This window comes from Pleurodeles waltl, chromosome 11, assembly GCF_031143425.1.
Source record: "Pleurodeles waltl isolate 20211129_DDA chromosome 11, aPleWal1.hap1.20221129, whole genome shotgun sequence".
NCBI classification, from domain to species: domain Eukaryota; kingdom Metazoa; phylum Chordata; class Amphibia; order Caudata; family Salamandridae; genus Pleurodeles; species Pleurodeles waltl.
The window spans coordinates 337663356-337687257 of record NC_090450.1 but is presented as its reverse complement, the minus strand read 5'-3'; the positions used below and the strand labels follow the sequence as shown (position 1 = coordinate 337687257).

At 43.5% G+C, this 23902-nt stretch overlaps 1 protein-coding gene across 2 annotated transcripts in view; it reads left to right on the top strand.

Moving 5' to 3' along the window:
• Positions 1 to 23902, top strand: part of ATG4B (autophagy related 4B cysteine peptidase) — a 483533-nt gene that overhangs the window by 403277 nt on the left and 56354 nt on the right. For both annotated transcript variants that reach the window (XM_069213627.1, XM_069213626.1), the window contains one exon: positions 11422 to 11515. In XM_069213627.1, the coding sequence (XP_069069728.1) occupies positions 11422 to 11515 (94 nt within the window). The remainder of the gene's footprint in view (positions 1 to 11421; positions 11516 to 23902) is intronic.

The window sequence follows — 23902 nt, the reverse complement described above, 5'->3', positions numbered from 1 at the left end:
TATTCCTGATCACCTAACCATATGTATTCACCAAAACTGTGGTTTAGAAAGAATAATCTATCAAAAAGTCCATCAGTTGTCATAAGATTCTACTTTGAAAATCCCTAAGCAAAACAGTTCTGTCTTTATAATGATGTTCATCTGGACAGAACTATCCACTTTCTATTGGATGTCCCCTGTTCCTCACCCTATGTCATGCCCATCTCCCTTATTTAGGTACACTCTCTTCCTTCTTTGTACTATTTCTATCTTATCTCTTTAGTCCAGTATCAATCCCTGTATACCTGAATTAGTAAATTTCATGTTTTACATATTTTCAAGTATTTGCTTTTAAAATCATGTGTGTTGCTGTTTAACATGACTTAAATGGAGCCAGAATTAATTGTGATTTATGGGCTAGCAAGAGGCTATATATCTTGCCTCTTCCTTTAGCAATTAATTTGAAAGACTCTCACTACCTCATGTTGGATCTATGTTCTGATTCCCCTCCACTTATCCTGGTAATCACCAACATAAATGTTATTATCAGCACTTTTTGTTCACTCTTCCTCACCCCTTCATTCTCTTCCCCCACTGATTGTGGGCCTGTATTTCACACTTTCTTAGGATTCTGTTCATAAAATGAGAATTGTTTCTCCAGAATGCTCCTCAGGGTTGTGTCCCCTCTTCCGAAGAGACTCCTCATTAACCATTTCTGAATTTAATCTCACCAGCTCGTATTGAACTGCCTTCTTTAGAGCCACTCCTCTGATTCAGAAACTGGATTGGTGGATGATAATTGAACATCACAGTCTTTAAGTGCTGCAATACCATTTTGTTTCCAAGTGTCGCAACACTAGTGTTTGCGGTTGAAATAGCTGTTACCATGTTCCAAAGTATGCTCTTTTTGGCCTTGCATCTACTACCAATGCCTTGTCAAGTGAGACAGTGGTTGAATAGGAAGTAGTGCAACCAGATGGAGGTGAACCACCCACAACAGCAGGCATTAACCTCTCACCAAGGATCCGTTTGGCAGTAGCTGCACACTAAATAGTGATTATTTCCACTTTAGGTCTGGCTAAATACAGGTTTTGCAATTACTCATGCAATCCCAAATAAAGACCTAGAAAGTTAGAGGGACTTTGGCACTACCCCTTTCACGATCATCTTCTGTATATGCTTTTGGTAAGGCAGCAATTGTCAGACTGTGGGAAATGGCTATGCATGGTGTTACCCCACGATAAATGCAGTAAGAAGTGGGTTTATAATGTGATCTCCCAGACAAATGCAAAAGGTAGAAAGATTATTAACTTTGTGACTTCTGACAAATAGAGTTGAAGGGTTTATAGTGAGAATTCCCTGAGTAACCGCTTTGAAATGGACTTTACAGTTTTTTAAACACAAAAAACTGTGCACTAGGTCAGCACTAGCTCTGGACATCTGTGTTTCATTGTGCACATTTTTCACTTTAGGTTTGGAATTTAGTTGTGTGTGATTTAATGTACGTTTTATTTTTAAAGGTAAAAACTCTGCCTCGACATTGGTTTATTTAGTGTTTTTGCAAGTTTTGCAGAGTTCTGATTTTCTAATCCACACTGCCTCCTTGAGTATGCCTTGGACTGCCTTGCCTCGCTCACTACTTTGACGATCTTGAGCTGAAGTGTTAAACTTGGGGCTCTTTTAGGGCCCAATATTAAAACAGCCCCATGACATGAGTAGCAGAAGACTTCAGCTGTCATAATTGGAGCACACTGATCCCCAGTTGCCCTGGAACCCTCAAACCTCTTCCCACTTGAACTGCAGTGTAAGTGATTTGTTATTGGGCACTACCCCAGAAGAAATCACCATGGCTACTGTCCATTTGTCCCCGTGCCCCCTAACGTGGCACTACAAACCCCAACTGTAGCAGTACGTATTGCCTTGCACCCTTTGCATTCTAGTAGTCTTACACTACCAACAACACTCACTCCACGCACAGATTAGTAGTCTGACATAAATGACAGCATGACAGCACTCTTACAGCCTGCACCGACTAGCAGGCTCGAACTCTTGATGGATCTCACACCTTTCACAAACTAGCAGTCATATGCTACCCAAACCACTCTCACACCCTTCACAAACTAGCAGCTAAGCCAGTGGGTTTGGGGTGATAACTGACGTACCTCTTCATGGATTGATGAGTATGGGTGTGTGGTATGGTGATGGACGAGTGAGTTAATGCACATTGAATCAGTGGGTGGATAAACCGATGTATGAGTGGAAAGATGAGTGACTGGATCATGAGTGGCTGAGTGCATGGATGGACAGTGTAAATTACATTCAGGCAGTATGAACTTGGAGCGTGCACAGACTCAGGAAATGACATTGTGACAGTGTGGGAATAAACTTGTATTTTGATGGTGACTGTACACCAGCAGTGACAGACAAGCATCTCACGGATGTCATCCATTGTAAATCCCAGATGTATGTGCAACTAACATGGGAATTACAAAAGATTGCCACATTGAAGTATGCTTTGCATGCAACAAGTGGCACCATATGTGACGTTGATTCTCCATTTGTGACCTTGCAGTAGGATGCATGAATAGTAATTGTTGACATACTTGTGTTGTATGCCATGTGTACTTGCCGACCACTGTGGAGTGTGAGGCATGCACCTGTGTACCGGCCAGTGGTTGACTTGGCAACGATGGAAGAACACCACATCATCTCCCTCTATCGACTGAACTGAGCTACAATCAGGGAGCTGTGTACCCAGTTGGAGTCTGATCTGCTGCCAGTCATTCGACAACCTACAGCCATTCCTCCAACTGTGCAGGTGGTATCCATCCTCCATTTCTTGACCACTGGCTGATTCTAGGGATAGTGGGAATGGCAAAAGGCATGTCTCAACCTATTTTCAGCAATGTGTTGAGGAATGTCTTGTCTGCATTAGTCAAACATATGGACAGCTACATACAATTTCCCAGTCCTGTAGATTTGGCCACTGTGAAGGCTGATTTCTATGCAATGGAATACATCCCTCATGTGATTGGGGCCATAGATGGCACCCACATTGCATTAATACCACCCATGGCTGATGAGCAAATGTACAGGAACCATAAGGGCTTTCACTCCATTAATGTGCAGATGGTCTGCTTAGCTGACCAGTACATCTCCCAGGTGACTGCAAGGTTTCCAGGGTCTGTCCGTGATTCATACATGCTGAGGAATAGCAGTGTCCCACTGTTGATGGCGCCTCTACAAAGAATCAGGGCCTACCTCATCAATGAGTATGATGAGTGTATATGTAATTAGTGTTACCCCAGCTTTACTACTCAAGTCTGTATGTGACATAGTGGAATGTAAATGTTAGTTTACCCTATCCACAGGTGATTTCAGGTTATCCCAATCTCTCCTGGCTACTGATACCGGTGAGGAATCCAAAGACCAGGGCTAAAGAACAGTACAGTGAGGCTTATGGGAGGTCAAGAAGAGCAATCAAAAGGACATTTGGTTTCTGGAAGGCAAAGTTCAGATGTCTGCACATCTCTGGGGGTTACCTGTAGTACTCACCACAGAAGGTGTGCCAAACTGTGTTGGCCTGCTGCATGCTCCACAATCTGGCACTGAGGAGGAATATCCCATTGCTGGAGGAGGTAGGAGTAGGGGACAATCCGGTGGCAGAGGGGGGAGGAAATATGAGTGACGAAGATGGGGATGAGGAAGATGTAGGCACAAGGACAGATCTCATCCAGCAGTACTTCAGCTAAGCTTCTGGTAAGTACTTCTCTAAGTTTAACCTGTCACATGTTGATGTACAAATTGGGTGTACTTCATTTGGGTTTCAGATGAGTGTATACAGGAGTGGTCTGACAAGTGCATCAACAGTGCTGCTGTTATGTTAGCTAGTCCATCTGTCTGTGTTGCATATAGTTTAGACATCCTATCTACTTCTTGTCACATTTGTGACTTCTCCATTCTGGTATCACATGTTCATTGGCATAGTTCGCTGTTTCTTGTGACTTCAAGTGCTGTTAATACTTAGCATCCAAGGGTGTGAGCTGTATAGAACAACTACAATGAATGTCTATTACTCAGGTCATTACTGTTAGATGCAACAATTATCTTGTCTCATAGTACCTGAACAGGGTTGTGGTCATCTGTGCAAGAGCACTGGATTGTCTATCGATGTGTACACCTTCAGTGTAAATCGTTTAACCATCATGATGTGCAGGTACATACTGTTGGCAACAGTGAAAATAATATGTGATGTACATTCTGTGCTATCATTTGTAGATGTACTATGGACCATGTTTCACCACTCTTCCCAGTCTGCTACCAGAGGGCTCAGGGATGTGTGGACTCTGACTGTACTGCTGGAAACCGGATGACAGCATACATACACATCCTCACTGTGTTCAATGACTCAATTTCTGTGAGATGTCAAACATTTGCTGCACTATTACAATGAGTAACTACATAACACCAAAACTTGTCTGTGAATACATGTATTGTGTATACCAAAGGGTGGCCAGGGTGCAAAGCAGTGGGACCATGGTGACCGATTCCGTCAGTCTGTAAGGCCCAGCAGTTGGTAGCACAGGTCCATTATCCATGTGGCATTTGGAAATGGGGTATGGCAGTGGGAAGTCAACAAGGTGTCTGTGTGGCACACAAGGGAGACAGTTCTTGAGAGGCTCATTTCTTGGCATTGGGGTTGGTCTTGGCTCCTGTCCCTGTAGGATGTCTGGGTCTGCGACCACATTTGCTTGGGGGTTCCTCAGCAAAAGGGGGTGGCTCAGTGGTGGCATGTGAGTCCTCAGGCATGACCAGTATCCCACTAGCTGCAGCAGATGTGGAGGGCTGGTCAGTCAGTTGGCTAGTGGAGGGGGCCTGGTGGTGGGTGGAGGACTCACGCAGGACTGTGACAAGCTCCTGCATCAAGCCTTTCATGGAGTCCATGGTAGCACTGAGGGCATGGCATTCCTGCATGGCCTCCTGGTGGTACTCCCTCTGCTGGCTCAAGTTTTCCCTCAACAGATCTAATATCTGGCCCATCTTGTCCTGAGATAGGTTTTATGCTCCCAGGACTTGTGCTATAGCCTCATGACCAGGAGGCTCTCTGGGTTGCCCCACCCTGTGACCCCTATGTACACTCCCACTGGCACTAGCCCCCTGCACCTATGTCTCTAGCACGCTGTGCCGACTCCCACTCCCACTTACACCAGGACCTTCATCGTCTTGTGTGGTGGGTACAGTGGGTGCTGACTCAGGTCCCTGTACAGGTGGGCACACTATGGATTGACATGGCCATGAGACACTGCTCTGGGTGCGTTGGACGACAGGTGTTGTGGTGGCAGAGGTTGTGAGGGGCTCCTTGGTGTTCTGGGTGAGGCTAGTGGAGGTGGACTGCCCAGAGAGCCCGGATGGGCCAGGTAGGTCTTCCAGTTCCAGACATCCTCTGTCGCTGGGGTCTTCATCAGATGGAGGTCTGGCTGTAAGTGGCACTGGTTGTCTGACGACATTCTCAGTGGCACCTGTGGATGACAGGGATTGTTATTCACATCTGGCTGATGTACTTTACAGGAGCTGCAAGGTGAGTGCTATGTGTCATGCTTCAGGACTCAGGTGTAGTTATGCGAGGGGAATGTGCATTGTTAGGTGGCTAAAGGGTGATTCATTGTGGGAGTCGTCGTTCTTCATGCTGTACATGCATTTGTGCATTTGGGAGTGTGCACTTTGGGATTGTTGTTAGTGCGGTAGGGTGGGCATGCAGGGGATGGGGGTGCATGCATTACAGGTATACTTCATACAAGGGGACTATAGGTGACTTACCAGTTTCCAGTCCTCCGGGGATTCCACTGAGACCCTCAGGGTGTAGGATCGCCAAGACCTTCTCCTCCCATGATGTGAGCTCCAGGGGAGGAGGTGGGGGCCCACCGCCAGACTTTATGAAGACGATTTGGGACCAGATTTTTCCCCTCAGTTCATTCCACCTCTTGTGTATGTCGTCCTTTGTGCGTGGGTGGCTTCCCACTGAGTTCACCTTGTCGATGATTCTCCACCGTAACTCCATCTTCTTTGCCATTGACATTTGCTGGACTCATGCCCCGAATAGCTGCGCCTCTATCCTCATGAATTCATCCACCAGGGTCCTTAACTCATTGTCAGTGAAACGTGGATGCTTTTGTCAGGACATGGTGAGTGTGATGTGTGTGTGATTGTAAGATATTTTAAGTGAAGTGTGCGTTAGAGGTGTGCAGGTTTCTGTGATGTCTGTGTGCAGTGCGATCTTCAGCGTGGTCGTGCAATGTATGTCCGTTTTTTGTCGTGGCATGGAGTTGTGGGTTGTGTGTGTTTTATAGGGGGCGAGGTGTGTGTGTATGTGTTTCAGGTGTGGGGTATTCAAATTGGCCTATGTGGTTTTGTGTTGCAGTGGAGGCTCCATGTTGGCTGCTGCGGTCCTGACTGCCAATAGATTACTACTGCGCTATGACCGCTGTGCTGATTTGTGGGTCGCATTGGGGGCGCGGTCTTTTTCTGCCATGGCGGTGTGGGTGGTGGGACCACATCTGTGCCACCGTCGTCCGGCCTGACGGTGTCATTTTTGTGGCTGTGTTCTAGCAATTTTGTTTTTGTGTGTCACAATTGAGCACCGCGGTCCTTTGGCGCCCACCAGCACGGTGGTCTTCGGGAAAGATGCCAATGTCATAATGAGGACCTATATTCTTGAATCAAGAAGTCCCATCTTTATTTGTTCTAAAACTGCAAATCATTTTGTTGTTCTTGACTTTCAAGCATACAGTTTTCATTTGCTAATGTTAATATCAATTTCTATCAACTGCATTTTGGGTCGGCCTATTGCCAAGTGGTGAGCTACATAATTTGAGAGGAATTACTATTTGCAGTAACGGTCTTCTGCATTTCCAGTATACAAAACGTAGCACATTCAACCTGAAATGTTTTAATAATTGAACCTGAACTTTAAATGATCATGTTTACGCATATTCATAAATACTCAGGGGGTCAGAATGGGCCTGTTGGCGGTGCTTCCGTCATTCGCGGCCCTGGCGGCCTTTGACCGCCAGGGTCGGAATGACCCCCTCAGTATCTTGTAAATGGGAAAACATACGACTCACATATGATTAATTTTACATGCCCATTTAGGTTTGTCAGCAACTTGTCTGTGCTTCGGAAGTATCCAGTACTTGTTCAGACCTTAGGTCACTGTGTCGTATCTGACGATCACAGCACTTTCACTTTTTCTTAGTATCAGTTTCAGACTGTTCCCTTGGGGATGTTGTTTTAGTTTCTCCAGTCCACAAAAGGTAAATGTTAGTTGGTGAAGATGTTGTGTATCGAAACGTTCCATGAGAGTTAGCCTCTGGTCTGTTTTGAGTATATTATGAAAGTATTCTTTTATACTCTGATTCACGTTTAAATTAAAGTGAACGGCAATCAACTACCATCTTTATCCTAACCTGTTTGGTCCAATTAATCTGATAATCTACATAATGACCTCCAAGATGAACACTGCAGTGTTCAACTCAAATCGCTTTGCTCAAATTTGTGCTTGATGATTTCACATTACCAATGAACCTTAAATGGTCTCTGTATTAACAGACTCTAATCACCAAGTATGTCTTTAAATGAACATGCTGGCAAAACTCCACAGTATATCGCTTATGTGTTGGATAGACAGTATGCAAGGAGCATCTCATGACATTTATGTAAAGTGACGTTATTATGATGTAGATTGTGCATACATTTCGGAACATACTTAGTGAAACTTTTTCTGAGCAGTAAAATTGTCAAGATTGAAAGGATCTGCAAGACTGCTATTATTTGACCTTTACTGAAATAATACATGCAGAATTTGAAGACTATCTAATGAGGTAAATACTGGGTGTTTGACCACATACACCCCTTTGAACATGAGTAAATCCCCACTGGTAACTTCTCTTTGAAAACTAATATGCACAGTTTCTTGCATGTTCATTTGCTCTCAATTAATACTATTCATCTGCAATAGCAATACTCTGATCTGATAGTTGAGCCTTCAACTAACAATCCTGAACCCCAAAATAATCCCAATTTTTTAGTATCTTTGCACACAATATATTTGTTATTTCTTTCCTTTTGCTTTCTTCCATTAGTTGGCAACATCATATCATCCACAAATGAGCTGCATGCCAGCACCTTTAGAAATGACCCTTAAGAATAACTAACACACACTTCTAGTATAGCACCTTGGGTGATTACATGGGCGGCTGCCCCTGAACAGAGGCAGCAGGGCAGAACAGGGTGCGAAGGCCCGGGGGGGTGGGAATGTTTGTCTCCCCTCCGTCCCCTTCTGAGCACAGGCTCCCAGCCAATCAGGACGCTGCTGAAAGCAGCGTCATGATTGGTCTGAGCGGCTTGCTTTGCCACTCAGTCTAGGAATGGGAGCCTGGGCATGTTCTCTACCTGGCTGTGCTGTACAGCCGGGTAGAGAACATGCAAAGTGCACATGTCTTTTTGGCCGACCGAACACAGCCAGCCAAAAAAGACATGCTCACTTTGTGTGCACATAGTCCTCCTCGAGCACCTCCCTCCATCACCATCCCTACAAGGAAAAATAAAATGATAATAACGTAATGTACGTTGTTATCATTTAATTTTTCCTTTTTGGTAAAACCAGTGGAGCAATGCTTCTCCGCCTTAGAGGAAGAGCCGCCCTTGGGTGATTACAATTCTTTGCACCACTACCTCTTGTCTATGAACTGGTCAATGCACACACGTGTCTGGACACACCCATGTGGATAATACAAACCGCCTAATCATGGTGTCTGATTTTCACATATGATGTTGGAAACACTTATCTGAGAATTAATATTTATATCCACATTTCTCTCCAACTTTACAGCCTTGAGAAAGCCCCAGACAAAATAACCAAGCAGTGGGTGAAACATGTGTTGGCTGTTTCACTACATATCAACAAAGTACATACTTCATATCAAGTTGTGATCCCTTGTAAAGCTGGAATCAACTACTATGTAAGAACAATAAAAACTGGACAAATGAAAATGAAAAAATAAAAAAAAATAAAGAGCAAGACAACAAGTACCTTTGTTTTTTTTTTTTTTAATCAGTGGGTAGAGACACTCAATTCTCTTTCCTTATCTAGAGAGATCTAGAATCCAAAACAGGGGATTCCTTCACAGGATGGTAGTGCTAGAGTTGATGCCTTTAAATCCATAAACAATAGCCTGCTCTGAAAAACCAAAAATATCTGGGATGCTGCTCATCACATCACCAGTGAGGATCCTTCCCATCTTTCCCCATTTTACAATATCTAACAAGCTATTGTGTAGACCCTCTAACAGCAAACAACATAAAAAGCAACTTCCACATCTTCAAACCCTTCTGGTCTGATATGGTAAGTGTACTTTTTATCTCAGGGTGCTTTACCTGATGTTTTAATATCTGGCCAAATAACCCAAATTTTTTAAAACACAATCTGGATCGTGCTTTGGTATGCAAATATGACTGGTGAGAATTATTCCTTGGCTTGGAACACCTATCAAGGTTATCTTTGCTAAAAAATTAAACACCATTATCCCCAAGAAACAGCAGGTTGCACACCTTCATTTGGGCTTCCCTTTGGGTTTCATGCTAGAAACAGCGATGCTGAAAAATATGGATAATATGCACCACACAGTGGATGAGGGAGATTCTTGGTGACCTAGTCCTCTTGTTTTCTTTTCAGCTTTTGACAATGTCGATCATAGGAGGCTTATTTTTAAGCTGGAGCTCCAAATGGGTTTTTATGGTAGAGTCCTTATTTCTCTTCTTTGCGCCCAAGGTGACATTAAGTGGGGAAATTGATAAGACACATCTCTGGTACATCTACAATTCCCTGAGGCATTCCTCAAGGCTCCATCGTTGCTTCTACTGTTTTCAACCTGTACATGAATTAAGTGAGTCTGATCTTTGATGATATGGGTACCTCCACACAGTAATAAATGAGTGCTCATTTTCTAGAATTCCTTGTAACCCAAAGGGTGTCTTGGTGGTGTGATGTGAATATCACACACTCATTTCACCTAGCACCTACCATCATCAAGGAAGTCTTTACTCTTATTCTCATTTCAACCAAGACTTTGGAAAAAGTTGACTTTTCACTATTATTCAGCCTGAAATCAGAAGACTTGCTAAGTCACTGTCACCCTTAGTACAGTCACTGGTCTTCGCACTAGACTCGGTCCTCACTCTCATCCCACACACTTACCTGATGGCCAAGTACACATAGTTCTACCTCCAATTGTTTTTTAAAAAGCAAGCACTACATTTTTGCATATCTTCTGAAAACCGCAGTCGAAGCTCCAGAAATTCTAACTGTAGACTTACTACTGATCTAAGTAATTTTGATCAGATCACTCTAATTCTCTGCGGAATCAAAGTCAGGTTATGTTGTCTCCCTACAAATCTCTTTACTTGACTAAACCAATTTACCTGTCTAATTCCTGATCATCTCTGGTGGCCAAAAATAACGCAAAAATTGAACCTCACTACAAGTTGAAAATCCTTGATTGAAAACTTCCCTAGGGAAAAAATATTCATTCAAAGGTACTACAACCACCACTTGGAACTTTCCGTCCCTTAATATCGGATTCAAACCCACCATTTCCATTCGTAGGATATTTCTAAGAACTTACCTAGTCTTTATCTTTCTTTTACTCCTTTTTGGTCTGTCTGTACTGTCAAATGTATACCTTTGAGCTATAATATGCACAAAATAGTTCTGGGTAAAGTGCCCTGGTGTTTGTGATTTTTCAGATGCAATAGAAAACTGTTAAAATAAATCTATAAAAAATGCAGTATATTGTTCTTTTAGTAAGAGTAAAAGGTTTTGATTGGCAGATATTACATTGCAGGTGGTAGTGTGGGTGGTCAAGGATTCAGAAAGGTAATCTGGGGAAATGTCATATAAAAAAATGAATAGTTGTAAGATGTCCAGATTTTCCTGTGAGCAGGCAGCTGCCAATAAGATAAGGTAAGCATGTGCTTAGAGAACTTGTACAAGGTCCAAATTAGCTAGTTTGAGTCTAATGAGGAGAGAGTATATAGTGAGATGCCCCGTAGTAAGCTACTGTAGGCCTCTAATTTACTTAGAACAAGTATATAAATGTACATATATAAATATAAATGTTTATTTTTCATTATTTCATTTGTTGTTTACAAGATTGTGTTTTTTCAGCACAATTTCTGTGGCAACTGTGTTTTTTCATTATTTTGTCTCCAAAATTCTGCAGTTTCACTTTTTAAAAATGTGCGTGGCCTTTGCCAGGTGAAATAACAGTATACCATTTACTAGAATTGTTACTGTATGGTGCTTTCTATGTTTGCCAGTGCAATAGGCGCGTGACAGAGCTGGAAGTCACAGTTCTTAATTAGGTGACTCTTTCTTGTCCCTGTTAGATGTCTCATCTACGAGGAGCCTTGCCTATGTTTGAGTTGGTGGAACGACAGCCCTCTCACTTTTGTAGTTCTGATGTTTTAAGCCTCACACCAGGTAAGATTACAGCTAATCCAGGAAATGTGACATATACAAAGGAGTGTGACATCAATAATACATTAGGGTCAGACGCATTAAAAGGAGTGGAAGTAGACTGCTGAGAGAAGGGTATGATGATATGGGGAAAAGGAAAGTGCCAGAATCAGTTGAAGAGCGACTGGCATTTTATTGACAGCTGACCTTGTATAAGTCTACTATACTGTACTGTTAGTGTAATATGCTGATGATATGCATTTGTATCTAAAAAAATGAAATATGCAAGTTAAATTCACAAGAAAAGTAAAATGAAGCATAACTACATTTTAATGTAATGCACTTTGGCAGTAAAATCTGTTTACCGTCTGCTTCAATGAAAAGTTTCCTTCTATTATAACAATGACTGGCCACTGAACAAACTGGTAGGCAGTAGGTGAGCAGCATAAGGAATGTTCCCGGTCTGAAATGGGTGCTCAGAGTGATCTACATTTAAGTAATTGAGTACATTTCTCTTGGCCAGTCTAGCAACTGCAAAGTTATTGCCTTGTCACAGTTGTGCTATACAACTAGCTGCAAAAGGACAAATAAAAGTAACATGCCAAAATGAGTAGTGACTGCTCATTCTAAGGTCCCTGCAACAGCTCTTGTTATGAGTAGCAACCCCCACTCCTCAACTTGCCAAAAGTTCCCTCTACAATTTGTGGTTTATCTGCTAGGACTATAAAGTGCCTCACGTTACAGACCAGAACAACAGAAACAGGAACTAACCTGTGAATCAATTTGAGCATGGGGTAATTAACATATAAATGCAACATTAACCCATCACATCTTTGTATGTTACACCTGTGGGGGCTTTTAATCTGTAACTAGACATTCAAGAAGACAGTCTGGCTTGACTTTCTATTGTAAGGACCTTGCAGGTCATCACAAAAGTAGGTCTGATGAAGCATCAGTGGTCTTTGTCTTCCCTGTCAAACGTAATGTTCCCTTCGCGGCACCCAGTTTCTGTGCACTGTTCAAGATAAGAGAAAGACCCTGCTATAATCCCACAAGCCATAAAAGGATAACTTTACTTGATGTTAATGGCAAACATTATGCTTCATTGCTGCTGAAAGACATTAAGGGGGTCATTACGACCCTGGCGGTCGGTGGTAAAGCGGCGGTAAGACAACAAACAGGCCGGCGGGAAAAAAAATGGAATTATGACCACGGCGGTCATCCACCACTTCATCATTCCGACCGCCATGGCGGTGAAGACCGCTGGGCTGGAGATTGCGGTCTCCAGCCCGGCGGTCATCACTAGACCGCTGATGGTATCAGGACCCTGCATACCGCCATGGATCTCGGGTGATGGTCGTGAGATCCATGGCGGTAGGCACTATCAGTGCCAGGGAATTCCTTCCCTGGCACTGATAGGGGTCTCCCCCACCCCCTGCTGCCCCCCACGAATCCCCCCCCACACCCCACACCCCCCCCAAGGTGGCACAACCCCCCTCCCCGACCCCGAACATGCACATATACACACACCCCCAACATGCACATATACACACCCCCAACATGCACATATACACACCCCTACACACACACACATACACCCCGACAACACATACCCGCACACATACAGACATGCACACTGTCTGACCCGCACACATTTCACATACACACAGCACCCCCCGCACGCATACACTCACTCACTCACCCCCTCTACACTCTCACATGCACGCACACAATACACAACACCCCCCCACCCCCTTTCCTAACGGACGATCAACTTATCTTGTCCGTTGATCCTCTGGGAGGGGATGGGATCCATGGGGGCAGCTCCGCCACCAGAACACCGTCACCAGAACACCACCACACCGAATCATGGGACGTGATTCAGTGGGCGGTGTTCTGTTGACGTGGAAGTGGAGGTTGAGCAACCTCCACGTTCCTGCCGTCCGCCAGTATGGCTGTTGGTGGCTTTCCATACGAAAAAGGACGGCGGCCTGCCAGCGGTCATAATATGCGGCGCGGAAGACTGCCACCACTGGCGGTCTTCAGCACAGCGGTACCTCGGCGGTCTTGCGAAAAGACCACCGAGGTCGTAATGACCCCCTAAGTCATGCATGAATGATGAACATACACTTCCCATTTGGGGAGTAACTGATAATATCTTGGCTCTTGCAGTGCTAATAGGTAGCCATACCTGGTAGCTCCCCATGATGTGGGGAGGAAGTTAGACAGTTGGAGAATACCTGCTGGGCTTCTGCGCCCTATTTAACAACTAAAGTATAATTCTCCGGTTTGAAATTAGGAATTGACAGTCTCATCACAGCAAAAAACAAAACAAATAGAAGACCGAAGCAAGGGTGCATGTGAGCCTTTTTACTCGTTATGTTACAAACCTGCGAATGATAGCTCATGATAGCCAAGAATAGGTGGACATACAGTGCAAGTTTTACATCATGCTGAGGGTACTGGTTTATTGGAGAAGACAGGTGATGGCCTAAAACACCTATGAAATAGTATAGAGCCCTAGTGGGACTCCAGTATTTGAGTGTAAATATTACAAACGTGAATACAACTATATTTTGGGTAGGCTGGTACTGAAAGGCAAACTTATACAGTAATATCCAGTTATAAACATCTGGGCATCTGGCTGTACAAGGGAGTTGGCCACCTTCATGAATCATTTAATCTAAACTCAAATCAGTTTCACTTTCTGCCTTATTACTGCTTGTGGAGAACTTACTGGTCCATCCCTGACACCAATACTGGAGGTGATAAGAGTAAAATGAATTCCAGCTATAAGTTATGGAAAATAGGTATTAGGCAGGCTATGTCGCTGGCTCCATCCAGCAGAATCCAACCATTGTTGTACTACAATCCATGGCCAGATTTTGCTATAATTCGGTCTCTTAAATCAGCTTTGGGTGTTTAGATTGGTAGGTGGTTCATATTCATAACCTGTTATTCAACGCTATATTGCTTTCTCAGTTAGAAAATCAATTAAAACGGATTACCTGAGAATAAGATTTGTCTATTCGACTTCAGAGAATCCGCTCATAGGAAAATAAAATAGGCTTTGATAAATGTTTACTTTGTAATTTGAGATCCACCAGAATTCTCCATTTCCTTTATATTTTCCCGAAATGTAAGCGTGAGCAAAAGGGTTTTTCCTCTAATTGTTATGATGTGTTATCATTACATTTTAAAAATGAGGATCCTTTGTATGCATTTAACTGCTAACGTGATTAAGCTATTAGAGGATTATTGTTATTGAATTTGCCTATACTCCGAGCTGTGACTAATCTTTATTTTAGCGTCTTTTATTGAGGCGCACCATCTTTTTTAGTTTCATGATGAATTATCTGTCCTGCTTTAAATACGTTTATCATGTGTGTATTATCTTGTTGGGGAACGATTTTATCTAACTACACAATAACAATGGTAAATTGATTAAATTATTTAGCACAAAAATAATGGTGCTCTAGTGATGACACAGTAGCAAGTGAATAGCAACATTGGCGACACCTGTATGTACAAGAAACAAAGGCCCAATAACTATGTAAACATTAGACTGCATGATTCACATCTAAATGCCTGAACTTGGCAGAAGTTGCCTATTCTAAATCCTGGTGTTATAGACAGCATTTCAACCCTTCCCTTAATTATGGTTTTTCATTAGGAAAACATTTTGAGCAAGCATTATACAGGTTGATAAATTAATGCCTATACATAACAAGCATTTGCAATGCAATAGGTCTCGCGTTTACTCGAGTTAGAGTTGTTAGCGTTGTAAATTCCTAACTAGACTTTTCTTGCCACACAAATTGAAAATAAAAAAATTAAGTAGTTGACATAAGCGAGCCGATTCAAAGCGCCTTTGCCGCCTTGAGCGTGAGCATCAAGAAGAGACACATAAGGAAAAAGAAGTTTGCTTGCAGTCAAAGTTATTGGCAAAAGTGCAATTATCCATGTATCAGGGTTGATGGCCAAGGCAGTAACAAAACCGCCCCAAGGAGGGATAAACGTAAAGCATTTACCAATGAAAACAAAGGATTTTTGAAAGGCAAGCCCATGATAGAGTTAGTGATGGGTGTGCGATGGGTGTTGTTAAAAGCCCAGATACATGCCAACACGTCGGCCAAGCAGCGCTTGCGCACTGCTATGCTCGACCTAAAAGCGGGTTAAATTATCCAGTGTGGAGAATAATATTCTGCTATTTAAAAATACACCCAAGACCTTACCTTAATTACAGCCAAGGTGGTAAAACAGATGGAGATAATCCTGACAAGAGCATCAAGGGAGATAAGCCTGACGAGAGGCCTGTTTTTGTCTCGTTTTACCAGATTGTGATGATGCCTGTAGGCATACCTTACTTCTCTCATCCTCTTCTCCTGTGTAAATTAGTCACTAGTATGGGCATCAAGCTGTTGGTCACAATTGCTGTTTTGCCTGGAGCCTTTGTAGTGCCCCTGGTAGGGTAGGAAAGGATTCAAGTAAGAGGGAAAGGCTGGTTGAGCTGGCATCACTACCGGCATGAACTTCCTGCAAGAGGAGCATCCAAGTGCAAAGAGTGGAGAGAGTCAGGGGGTTCTCCTACTTCTTCCTCTGCCCCTGCCCATGCCCTTGTTACATACTTTCCTGCCTCTGCCGCTCCCCTCACCTGGCCGTCTCCAATGCCCCTCTCCAATGCCCCTTCCTTTGTAACAGACTTGATGGCTGCTGACAACTCAGCAAAACACACGTGGCTCAAAGAGAATTGTTTTGATTGAAAACGAAAAAGAGGCAAAGATCCATAAACAATTTGAATGTTTATGGATTGGTTCTTAGCTGTGAAGCTGCATCCAGAAGTTGAGCTTTTAGGCTTTATTTCGAAAAATGTTAGCAGATTGGCGCTATTTTGAATCTCAAAGATCCAGCAAAGCTAAAAAGTCTACAGGAGGGCAGCACCCTGTGAAGATGTGATGGACTTAGGGAAGGAGAGGGTGGGCAGAGTGACACAGACAGGCAGGGCCGGCTTTAGGGCTGCTGGCGCCCTGTGCAACAGTTTATTGTGGCGCCCCCCCACCCCATGACCTCCTCCTGGGTTTCACTCACTACCACCCGGCAAATGTGCCCCTCATCTCTCCATCGCCCCCCCTTCACATACATTCATATGTTTTAAAGCACTTGTAAAGGCTGGCTTTACTAATCCACTCAGCTAGCCACATGAAATATAGGGGCATATTTAAGAGCCCATAGCGCTATTCTAATACCACATTAGCATCATTTTTTTACGCTAATGTGGCGTTAGACGGCCAAAAACGCTGTGCCGTACTTACAAAGTGGCTCAAGGCATGCATTGTGCCACTTTGTATCCCTTTGCCCTACATTATGCCTGTGGCACTCAAAATGTATGCAAAGGTGGCTTTTCTCTGGTAGGGAGGGCCAAAAAAATGGTGCAAAGAAATCGGACAGATTTCTTTGCATCATTTTTTTCCAGCACTTTTAATGCCTGCTCAGAGCAGGCGTTAAAATGAGGCGTCTGTTGGTTACAATGGGCCTCTGGGTGCTTTGCAGGATTAGCATCAACATTTTTTACGCTAATCCTGCAAAGCGCCGGACTAGCGTAAAATATTCTGACACTATTCCCCTAACTACTGCCATGTTGCGCCATATTTTAAATACATCGCACACATGGTGGTGTTAGGGGAGTGCTAAGGGGCGCAAGAAAAGTGGTGCAGCACTGTGTGCTGCGCCACTTTTTTCAAATATTCCCCTTAGGGGCATATTTAAGAGCCCTTAGTGCCATTCTAATGCCACATTAGTGTTATTTTTTTAAGCTAATGTGGCGTTAGAAGTCCAAAAACGCTGCACCATATTTACAAAGTGGTGCAATGCAGGCATTGCGCCACTTTGTAACCCTTTGCGCTACAGTATGCCTGCGCCAGGCATACTTTATGCAAAGGGGGTATCTCCACGTTGGGAGGGGCAAAAAAATGGTGCAAAGAAATCTGACAGATTTCTTTGCGTCATTATTTTCAGTCATTTTTAATGCCTGCTCAGAGCTCAATAATAGGTGCTGGTGCTGCGCACTGGAAACAAGCACGAATTAAGCTCTGTCATAGGGGCATATTTAAGAGCCCCTAGTGCCATTCTAACGCCACATTAGTGTAATTTTTCTTACATTAAAGTGGCATGAGAAGGCCAAAAACTTTGCACCATATTTACAAAGAGGTGCAGTGCATGCATTGCGCCTCTTTCTAACCGTATGCGCTACATTGTGCCTGGGCCAGGCATAATGTATGCAAAGAGGGCATCCCCCCAATAAGGGGGGGCCAAACAAATGACTCAGAGAAATCTGTTAGATTTCTTTGCATCATTTGTTTCCGGCACTTTTAACACCTGCTCAGAGCAGGCATTAAAAGGAGGCTTCCATTGGTTACAGTGGGCCCTCTGGGTGCTTCGCAGGATTAGCTTCAACATTTTTTATGCTAATCCTGCAAAGTGCCGGACTAGTATAAAAAATTCTGATGCTAGTCCCCTAACTACCGCGATAGTGCAACGTATTTTAAGTATGACACACACATGGTGGCATTAGGTGGGGTGCTAAAGGGCGCAGGAAAAGTGGTGCAGCACTGTGTGCAGCGCCACTTTTTTCAAATATGCCCCATAGGGCAGTGCTTAATTTGTAAATAAAAAGGTGCCGGTGCCCAAAGCCCTCCTCTTAAACATGCGGCTGCTGCAATTAAATGAATGAACACAGAATACAGAGGTAGCGTAATCCTGAAGCCATCTCGGGCCTCTTCAATCCATTTACAGGCACTCCCTGCCCCTTCAGCTCACTCTTGCAGATTTCTGCTTTTTTTCCCGTTGTGAAGCTTTTTTGTTTTTCTCCTCCTCTGTCTTTCCCATATGTGTCTTTTTCTCACAGTAAATGCTTGAGGCAGAAAAATAAGCGCCAGGCCTCAAAAATAAGTGCTGGTGCTGCGCATCGGTAACAACAAGCACAAATTAAACACTACCATAGGGACATATTTAAGAGACCCTAGTGCCATTCTAATGCCACATTAGTGTCATTTTTTTACATTAATGTGTGGTTAGAAGGCCAAACACGCTGTGACATATTTACAAAGAGGCGCAGGTCATGTAACCCTTCTGTTAGATTTCTTTGCGTCATTTTTTTCTGGCACTTTTAACACCTGCTCAGAGCAGGGATTAAAAGGAGGCTTCCATTGAGGGGTGTTAGGACAAAGTAGAAGAAATATCACTCAACAATAGGAAATTTAGAGCCACATGTACGAAGCTCTTTGCACGTCGCAAACAGCGAATCTGGCTGTTTGGGACATGCAAAAAGCACTTCCCCATGTACAAAGGCAGTTTTGCGATTCAGTAAACTTTTTACCGAATCGCAATATGGGATTGCCACTCGCAATTAGGAAGGGGTGTTCCCTTCCTAATTGCAACTCGCAGTCCCATGTATGATTGTTTTGTGACCGCGAATGCGGTCGCAAAACAATCGCGGTCAGCACCAGTGTCACACTGGTGCTAAAACATTCGCAAACGGGAAGAGGTTCCCATGGGACCCCTTCCCCTTTGTTAATGTCACTGAAAACATTTTTTCAGAGCAGGCAGTAGTCCTACGGACCACTGCCTGCTCTGAAAAAATTAAACAAAAACGTTTCATTTTTTGTAATGCATCTCGTTTTCCTTTAAGGAAAACGGGCTGCATTACAAAAAAAAAAATGCTTTATTTAAAAGCAGTCACAGACATGGTGTTCTGCTGTCTCCAGCAGGCCACCATCCCTGTGAGGGCCGCCATTCCCAAGAGGTCGCAAATTGCGACCTACCTCATGAATAATCATGAGGTAGGCATTTGCGACACCCTTGCAAGTCGCAAATAGTGTCAAGGACACTATCCTACATACTGTTTTGTGACTCGCAAAAAAAAAAATTGATACATGTAGCCCTTAGTTAGCTAAGGTGGCCTCTTGCATTAATATGAATTGGCATGCATTTCTTTATTTATTGCTTCTGTATTGCATTTTCCTCCAGGCTGAAATATGACCCGGTTTAACAATAGAGCAAAGTCTGAGGTGTTGTGGTAGCACATTGAAAGCCTGCACGTTAATATATGTACAATAGTGGGAACACACAATTCATTTCAGGAGCACAAGGTTTTTGAACCAATGTACGCCTCTCCAGTAATTTACAACTTGCAGATTTCCTATGCCTAAGGTGTCACTATCTTGAAAATCAGTTAAAGCACTACATTTATGACAAATAGCTCTTTTATTTCAGGCAGGTGGATCAGCCAAGAATTAAAAAATCTGTCAGACGGCAGAGCTTGGCAGGCTTGTGAATGGCCACATTTTAAGGAGCTTCATCTTGTCTCTGAGGCTGTAGACTGGGCTCTGTAGAGTGTCTGAAGGAACGTGGAGCCAGGTGCACATATGTGGCTAATATCCTGGGTGCCTGATGCCGATAAGGCCCTACTGAAACACAATCACTAAACTTGAGCAAGATGGTGGTGTAGATAGGCTTTTTGCTGGATCCCAAAACCTGCCAGCACGACGAAGCATAGTAGGCTTACCTGGGTGACCTCACAGGTCAGTCATGACCTCCCTGGGAGAACCATATATTAAGAAGCCTAAGAAATCCCCTACGATGTGACACAAGAGTGTGGAAATTGAGCAGGTGCCTGGGAGAAGACTGGGGAGTGCCCAAGGTAGGGAGTGTCACTTCCTCTCCTGGTTTAATTATGCCACAGAAGAATACAAACATTGTGTTGCAAAAGTTTAGGTCGATTTCTTCTCTCTTCGAGTCCAGTCTTCTAGGTAGCTCAGATGAAGAGAGTGCAGGACAGTCTGCAAGAACTTATGCTTAGTGAAACATTGATCATGGCTGCATGACGGATTTAGAGCAGAGAGCTTAGACGCATAGCATGTTTAAAAGAATGGCCTCACTCAGGGTACCATGAAGGAAGTTCAGCACATATCACAGTGGCAGAGGAAGATTTGGGGTCTCTTAACTAGAGCATCTTTTGTGGGACCTGAGAATGGCAGCGTAACAATTTCTTGGAAATGTCCATCTGACTGGAGAAATAGTGATATGTGTGTCTACAGTGAAGGCCTCTTTTCTGCCAATAATAGACTGTACATGAAAGAGGGCACATAAGGGGATAGATATGTGGACAGAACTGGCTTACACTGAACTGTGTGAGACGATCACTAAAACAACTGCGAGAAAGGGTAAAATCAAAATAGGAGCCTCTATGAGCCATAGGCAGCACCTATAAAGCGTTTAAAATAGGAGTTGAACGCCCTTGGGTTTTGATGCAGCTTTGTGCATTCCTGCAAGACTGAGGTTCTGAAGCTGACAACGGGGTCTATAGAATAAATACTCTGGAAGCAGCTCGGGATGTTTTTTTGTTGTCAAAGTTGAACAGGGTCCTTCTGGCTGAGCATCAGATCTGGCGATTGCTTTGAAGCTCAGCTCTGTGGGGATTCGTGGATAGGTAAAGTATTAATGTGTACTCCATGCTTTCTACCATGTATGTGTACTCTGTGCTTTATATTATGCAGAATATTCTCTCAGCACCAAGATCCCATGAACATTGTGCTTGACAAATACGTTCATTCATTCATGCACCTTCTTTTATAGGTTGAAGAGTGCCTACCAAAATCACTCCTCAGTAGTAGATTTACAATATGTTAATTTGATATATGATCTTGTGTTAAGGTACTCAAGTTGGTCTTTCTTACTCATTTTAACTTCCAACCCCCAGGACCATTTTTTCCTTCACCTGGCCATGTTGGGTGAGTTGTATGGTTTACTTAGGCCTATTGATAGTAATGGTTTCAGAGTATAAAAATGTGTCCCAGACAATGTTTGCTCCAATAGAGAAGTGGAATACTGTATGAATAAATTTGTGATGCTAAGATTCAAGTAACTGTGGATCTCTCTGGTGTGGTTGCGAACAATGAAAGGATTTAAACCTAAAAATCAATCAGGGTAAGCTACCTTATGTTTAATATAAGGATGATCCACACTTTTAGGAGCTGATGGAGGTACAATTTGATACCTAACTGGTTCCCTGCATTTTGGGTAAGTATTACTTATGAACCCATGTATCAGCGCACCTCATTTGGTCCTGGATATCCCAAGACCAAAAGACGGTGAGCCCTCCATGCTTACTATAACTTACCAACTTGTCACTTGATGGAGAGAATGTCCTCTTCCCCCAACTTATCTGCCTCATCACATAGTGCATGCATTTATATTAATTTTGCTACTATCTTCCTGCTTGGGGGGGGATGGGCACATTCACTATTTTCCCCTTACTATAATACTAATTACACTCCCATGGAATTAGAAATCGCGAGGGTCCAGTTTTCCATGGGTATTAGGAGATAAACATTCAACAGGGCATTATCCATCAGTGTCCCTTATTGTGCTATATTATGTAATTCTGTTTCAGCATTGTGCTCCATGTCACATTGTCTGGGATGCTGTCAGGGCATAACTCAGGTGCAGACTACTGCTATTGTCATTTACCTGTTATCGATACAGACCTCTGTCTGATTAGGCATAATGAGAATTATCAAAGTCTTAGAGGATAAGTGTTCCTTGCTGTTGGGCAAGGAGTTGGTGAACCAGGCTGAGTGTGTGTGCCATCAACTCATGAAGCATTCACAATTATTTGCTCTATATACATATTTTCTATCACACATTAAAGAAGGGGCAACAGTATTAGTAAACTATCTGCCATAATCATTAGATATAAGCTACATTTATGGGATCAGATCGATAAAGATGTCATCTTACAAATGCAGATAGTCAAAAGGGGAATACCAAATCGTTAAGTCTCTAGAGACTATTCCCAGTCTTTACATTTTAAAGAAAACAACTTGACATCCTCTCATTGCAACAGGCTTTGCTGTTTCTGCAGTTTGTTTTATTTAAGCAAGCCTGGTGATTGATCTGCCACATCTCCCCTTATCTAGTGTGTATCAGGAATGCTTAATTTTAAACCTTTTCTTAACACTTACCTATTATTCTTCTCATTTCATTCTAGGAAATTCTTTAATAAACCCCATGCTCCTTGAAATTTGTTGTAATCTTCTCAAGAACCAAGGAAACCCACTACATTGTGCCTTATGCCGCCCATATTACTGCTGAGCTTGCAGAGAAAAATATATGTTCGAGGCATGTGTGACTGTAGATACACATGCTTAGCATAATCCCACCATCTAGTGTTAGACTGGGTTGTGTGCAATATGTTTTTATTCAAAGAAGGTCTTTCGCGTCACAAAGTGTGATGACTTTCATCGCCACATAACAGCTCTCGGGGTCCACCCATTGTTTCTTCACTTGGAAGGGTGATTTTTTTCCTAGCCTATATAGTGACCCCACTGGCACCTCTTGAAAACCCTTCATAGGCCAGTAGTATGTACCCTGCCCTCCCTTTTTGAAGGCACTTACATATGTTCCGCAGAAAGTCGCTCTCCTGTATTAACATCAAGTCAGAGGAGTATCTCTGAAAGAATATAGATTGCCACTCCCCTTTTAATGTTGAAGCCCATCCAATTCAATTTCCATGTCAAGGTGGTAAGTGATTCACCGATGAGGGGGGGTCACATGAGGAATGCCTCTTATATTGGCCATGGTGTGTTTCTGTGGCGTCTGCATCTCGCTACTCTCCTGCCCCATCTACTGCAAATCCTCCATGATGTGTGCCTCGCCACGAGGACCCAATGCTCTCACTCTGTAAGAAGGAGTTGGAAAGTCGATCTTCCGGCAGGAAGGTGCACAGGCTGGTTTCAACAAACTGTTGTGGGTGGGGACCCTCTATGCCCTCAGGAGATCCTGTGGAACGAAGAATACCGTGTAGAGAGTGGACTTCGACATCCTCCTTTCAGGTCGCCAGTTCTCCAGTTAGGCCTTTCATCTTCTAAACCGTCTGGTTCAATTCCTTGATGGTGTCCCCCAGTGTCATAATACGTGATTTTGCCTCTACCATCTGGCCTCTGGTTTTATGTAACGCCTGTCATAGTAGTGCAAGGTGCGCTCCCTCATCACCAATTTTGATCTCCAGGACCTGTTGCGACGACTCTATAGTGCATGGGGTTGCTTGTGTGTCGAGGGCACGTCATTCCCTCTTCACTTGGTGCGGTATTGGGCAACTTGTCTTTTTCCTGTGTGGGATTAGCGGTATCGACTTGGCAACCTTGTCCAGTGTCCCTTGCTTGGGTGGAGCTTTATTCTTCACTGTCTGGACTTGTTGCTGGCTTAGGAATCTGCAGCTTTGGTTGCCCCTTCAGTCCCCTGCCGTTGATGTTTGGACAGGCGGCATGAGAGCTGATTGTTTCTCCGTATTGGCCCAGCTGATGTCTCCCAGGTATCACATTTTGCCAGGTATGTTGCTTTGCTCCTTGTGGT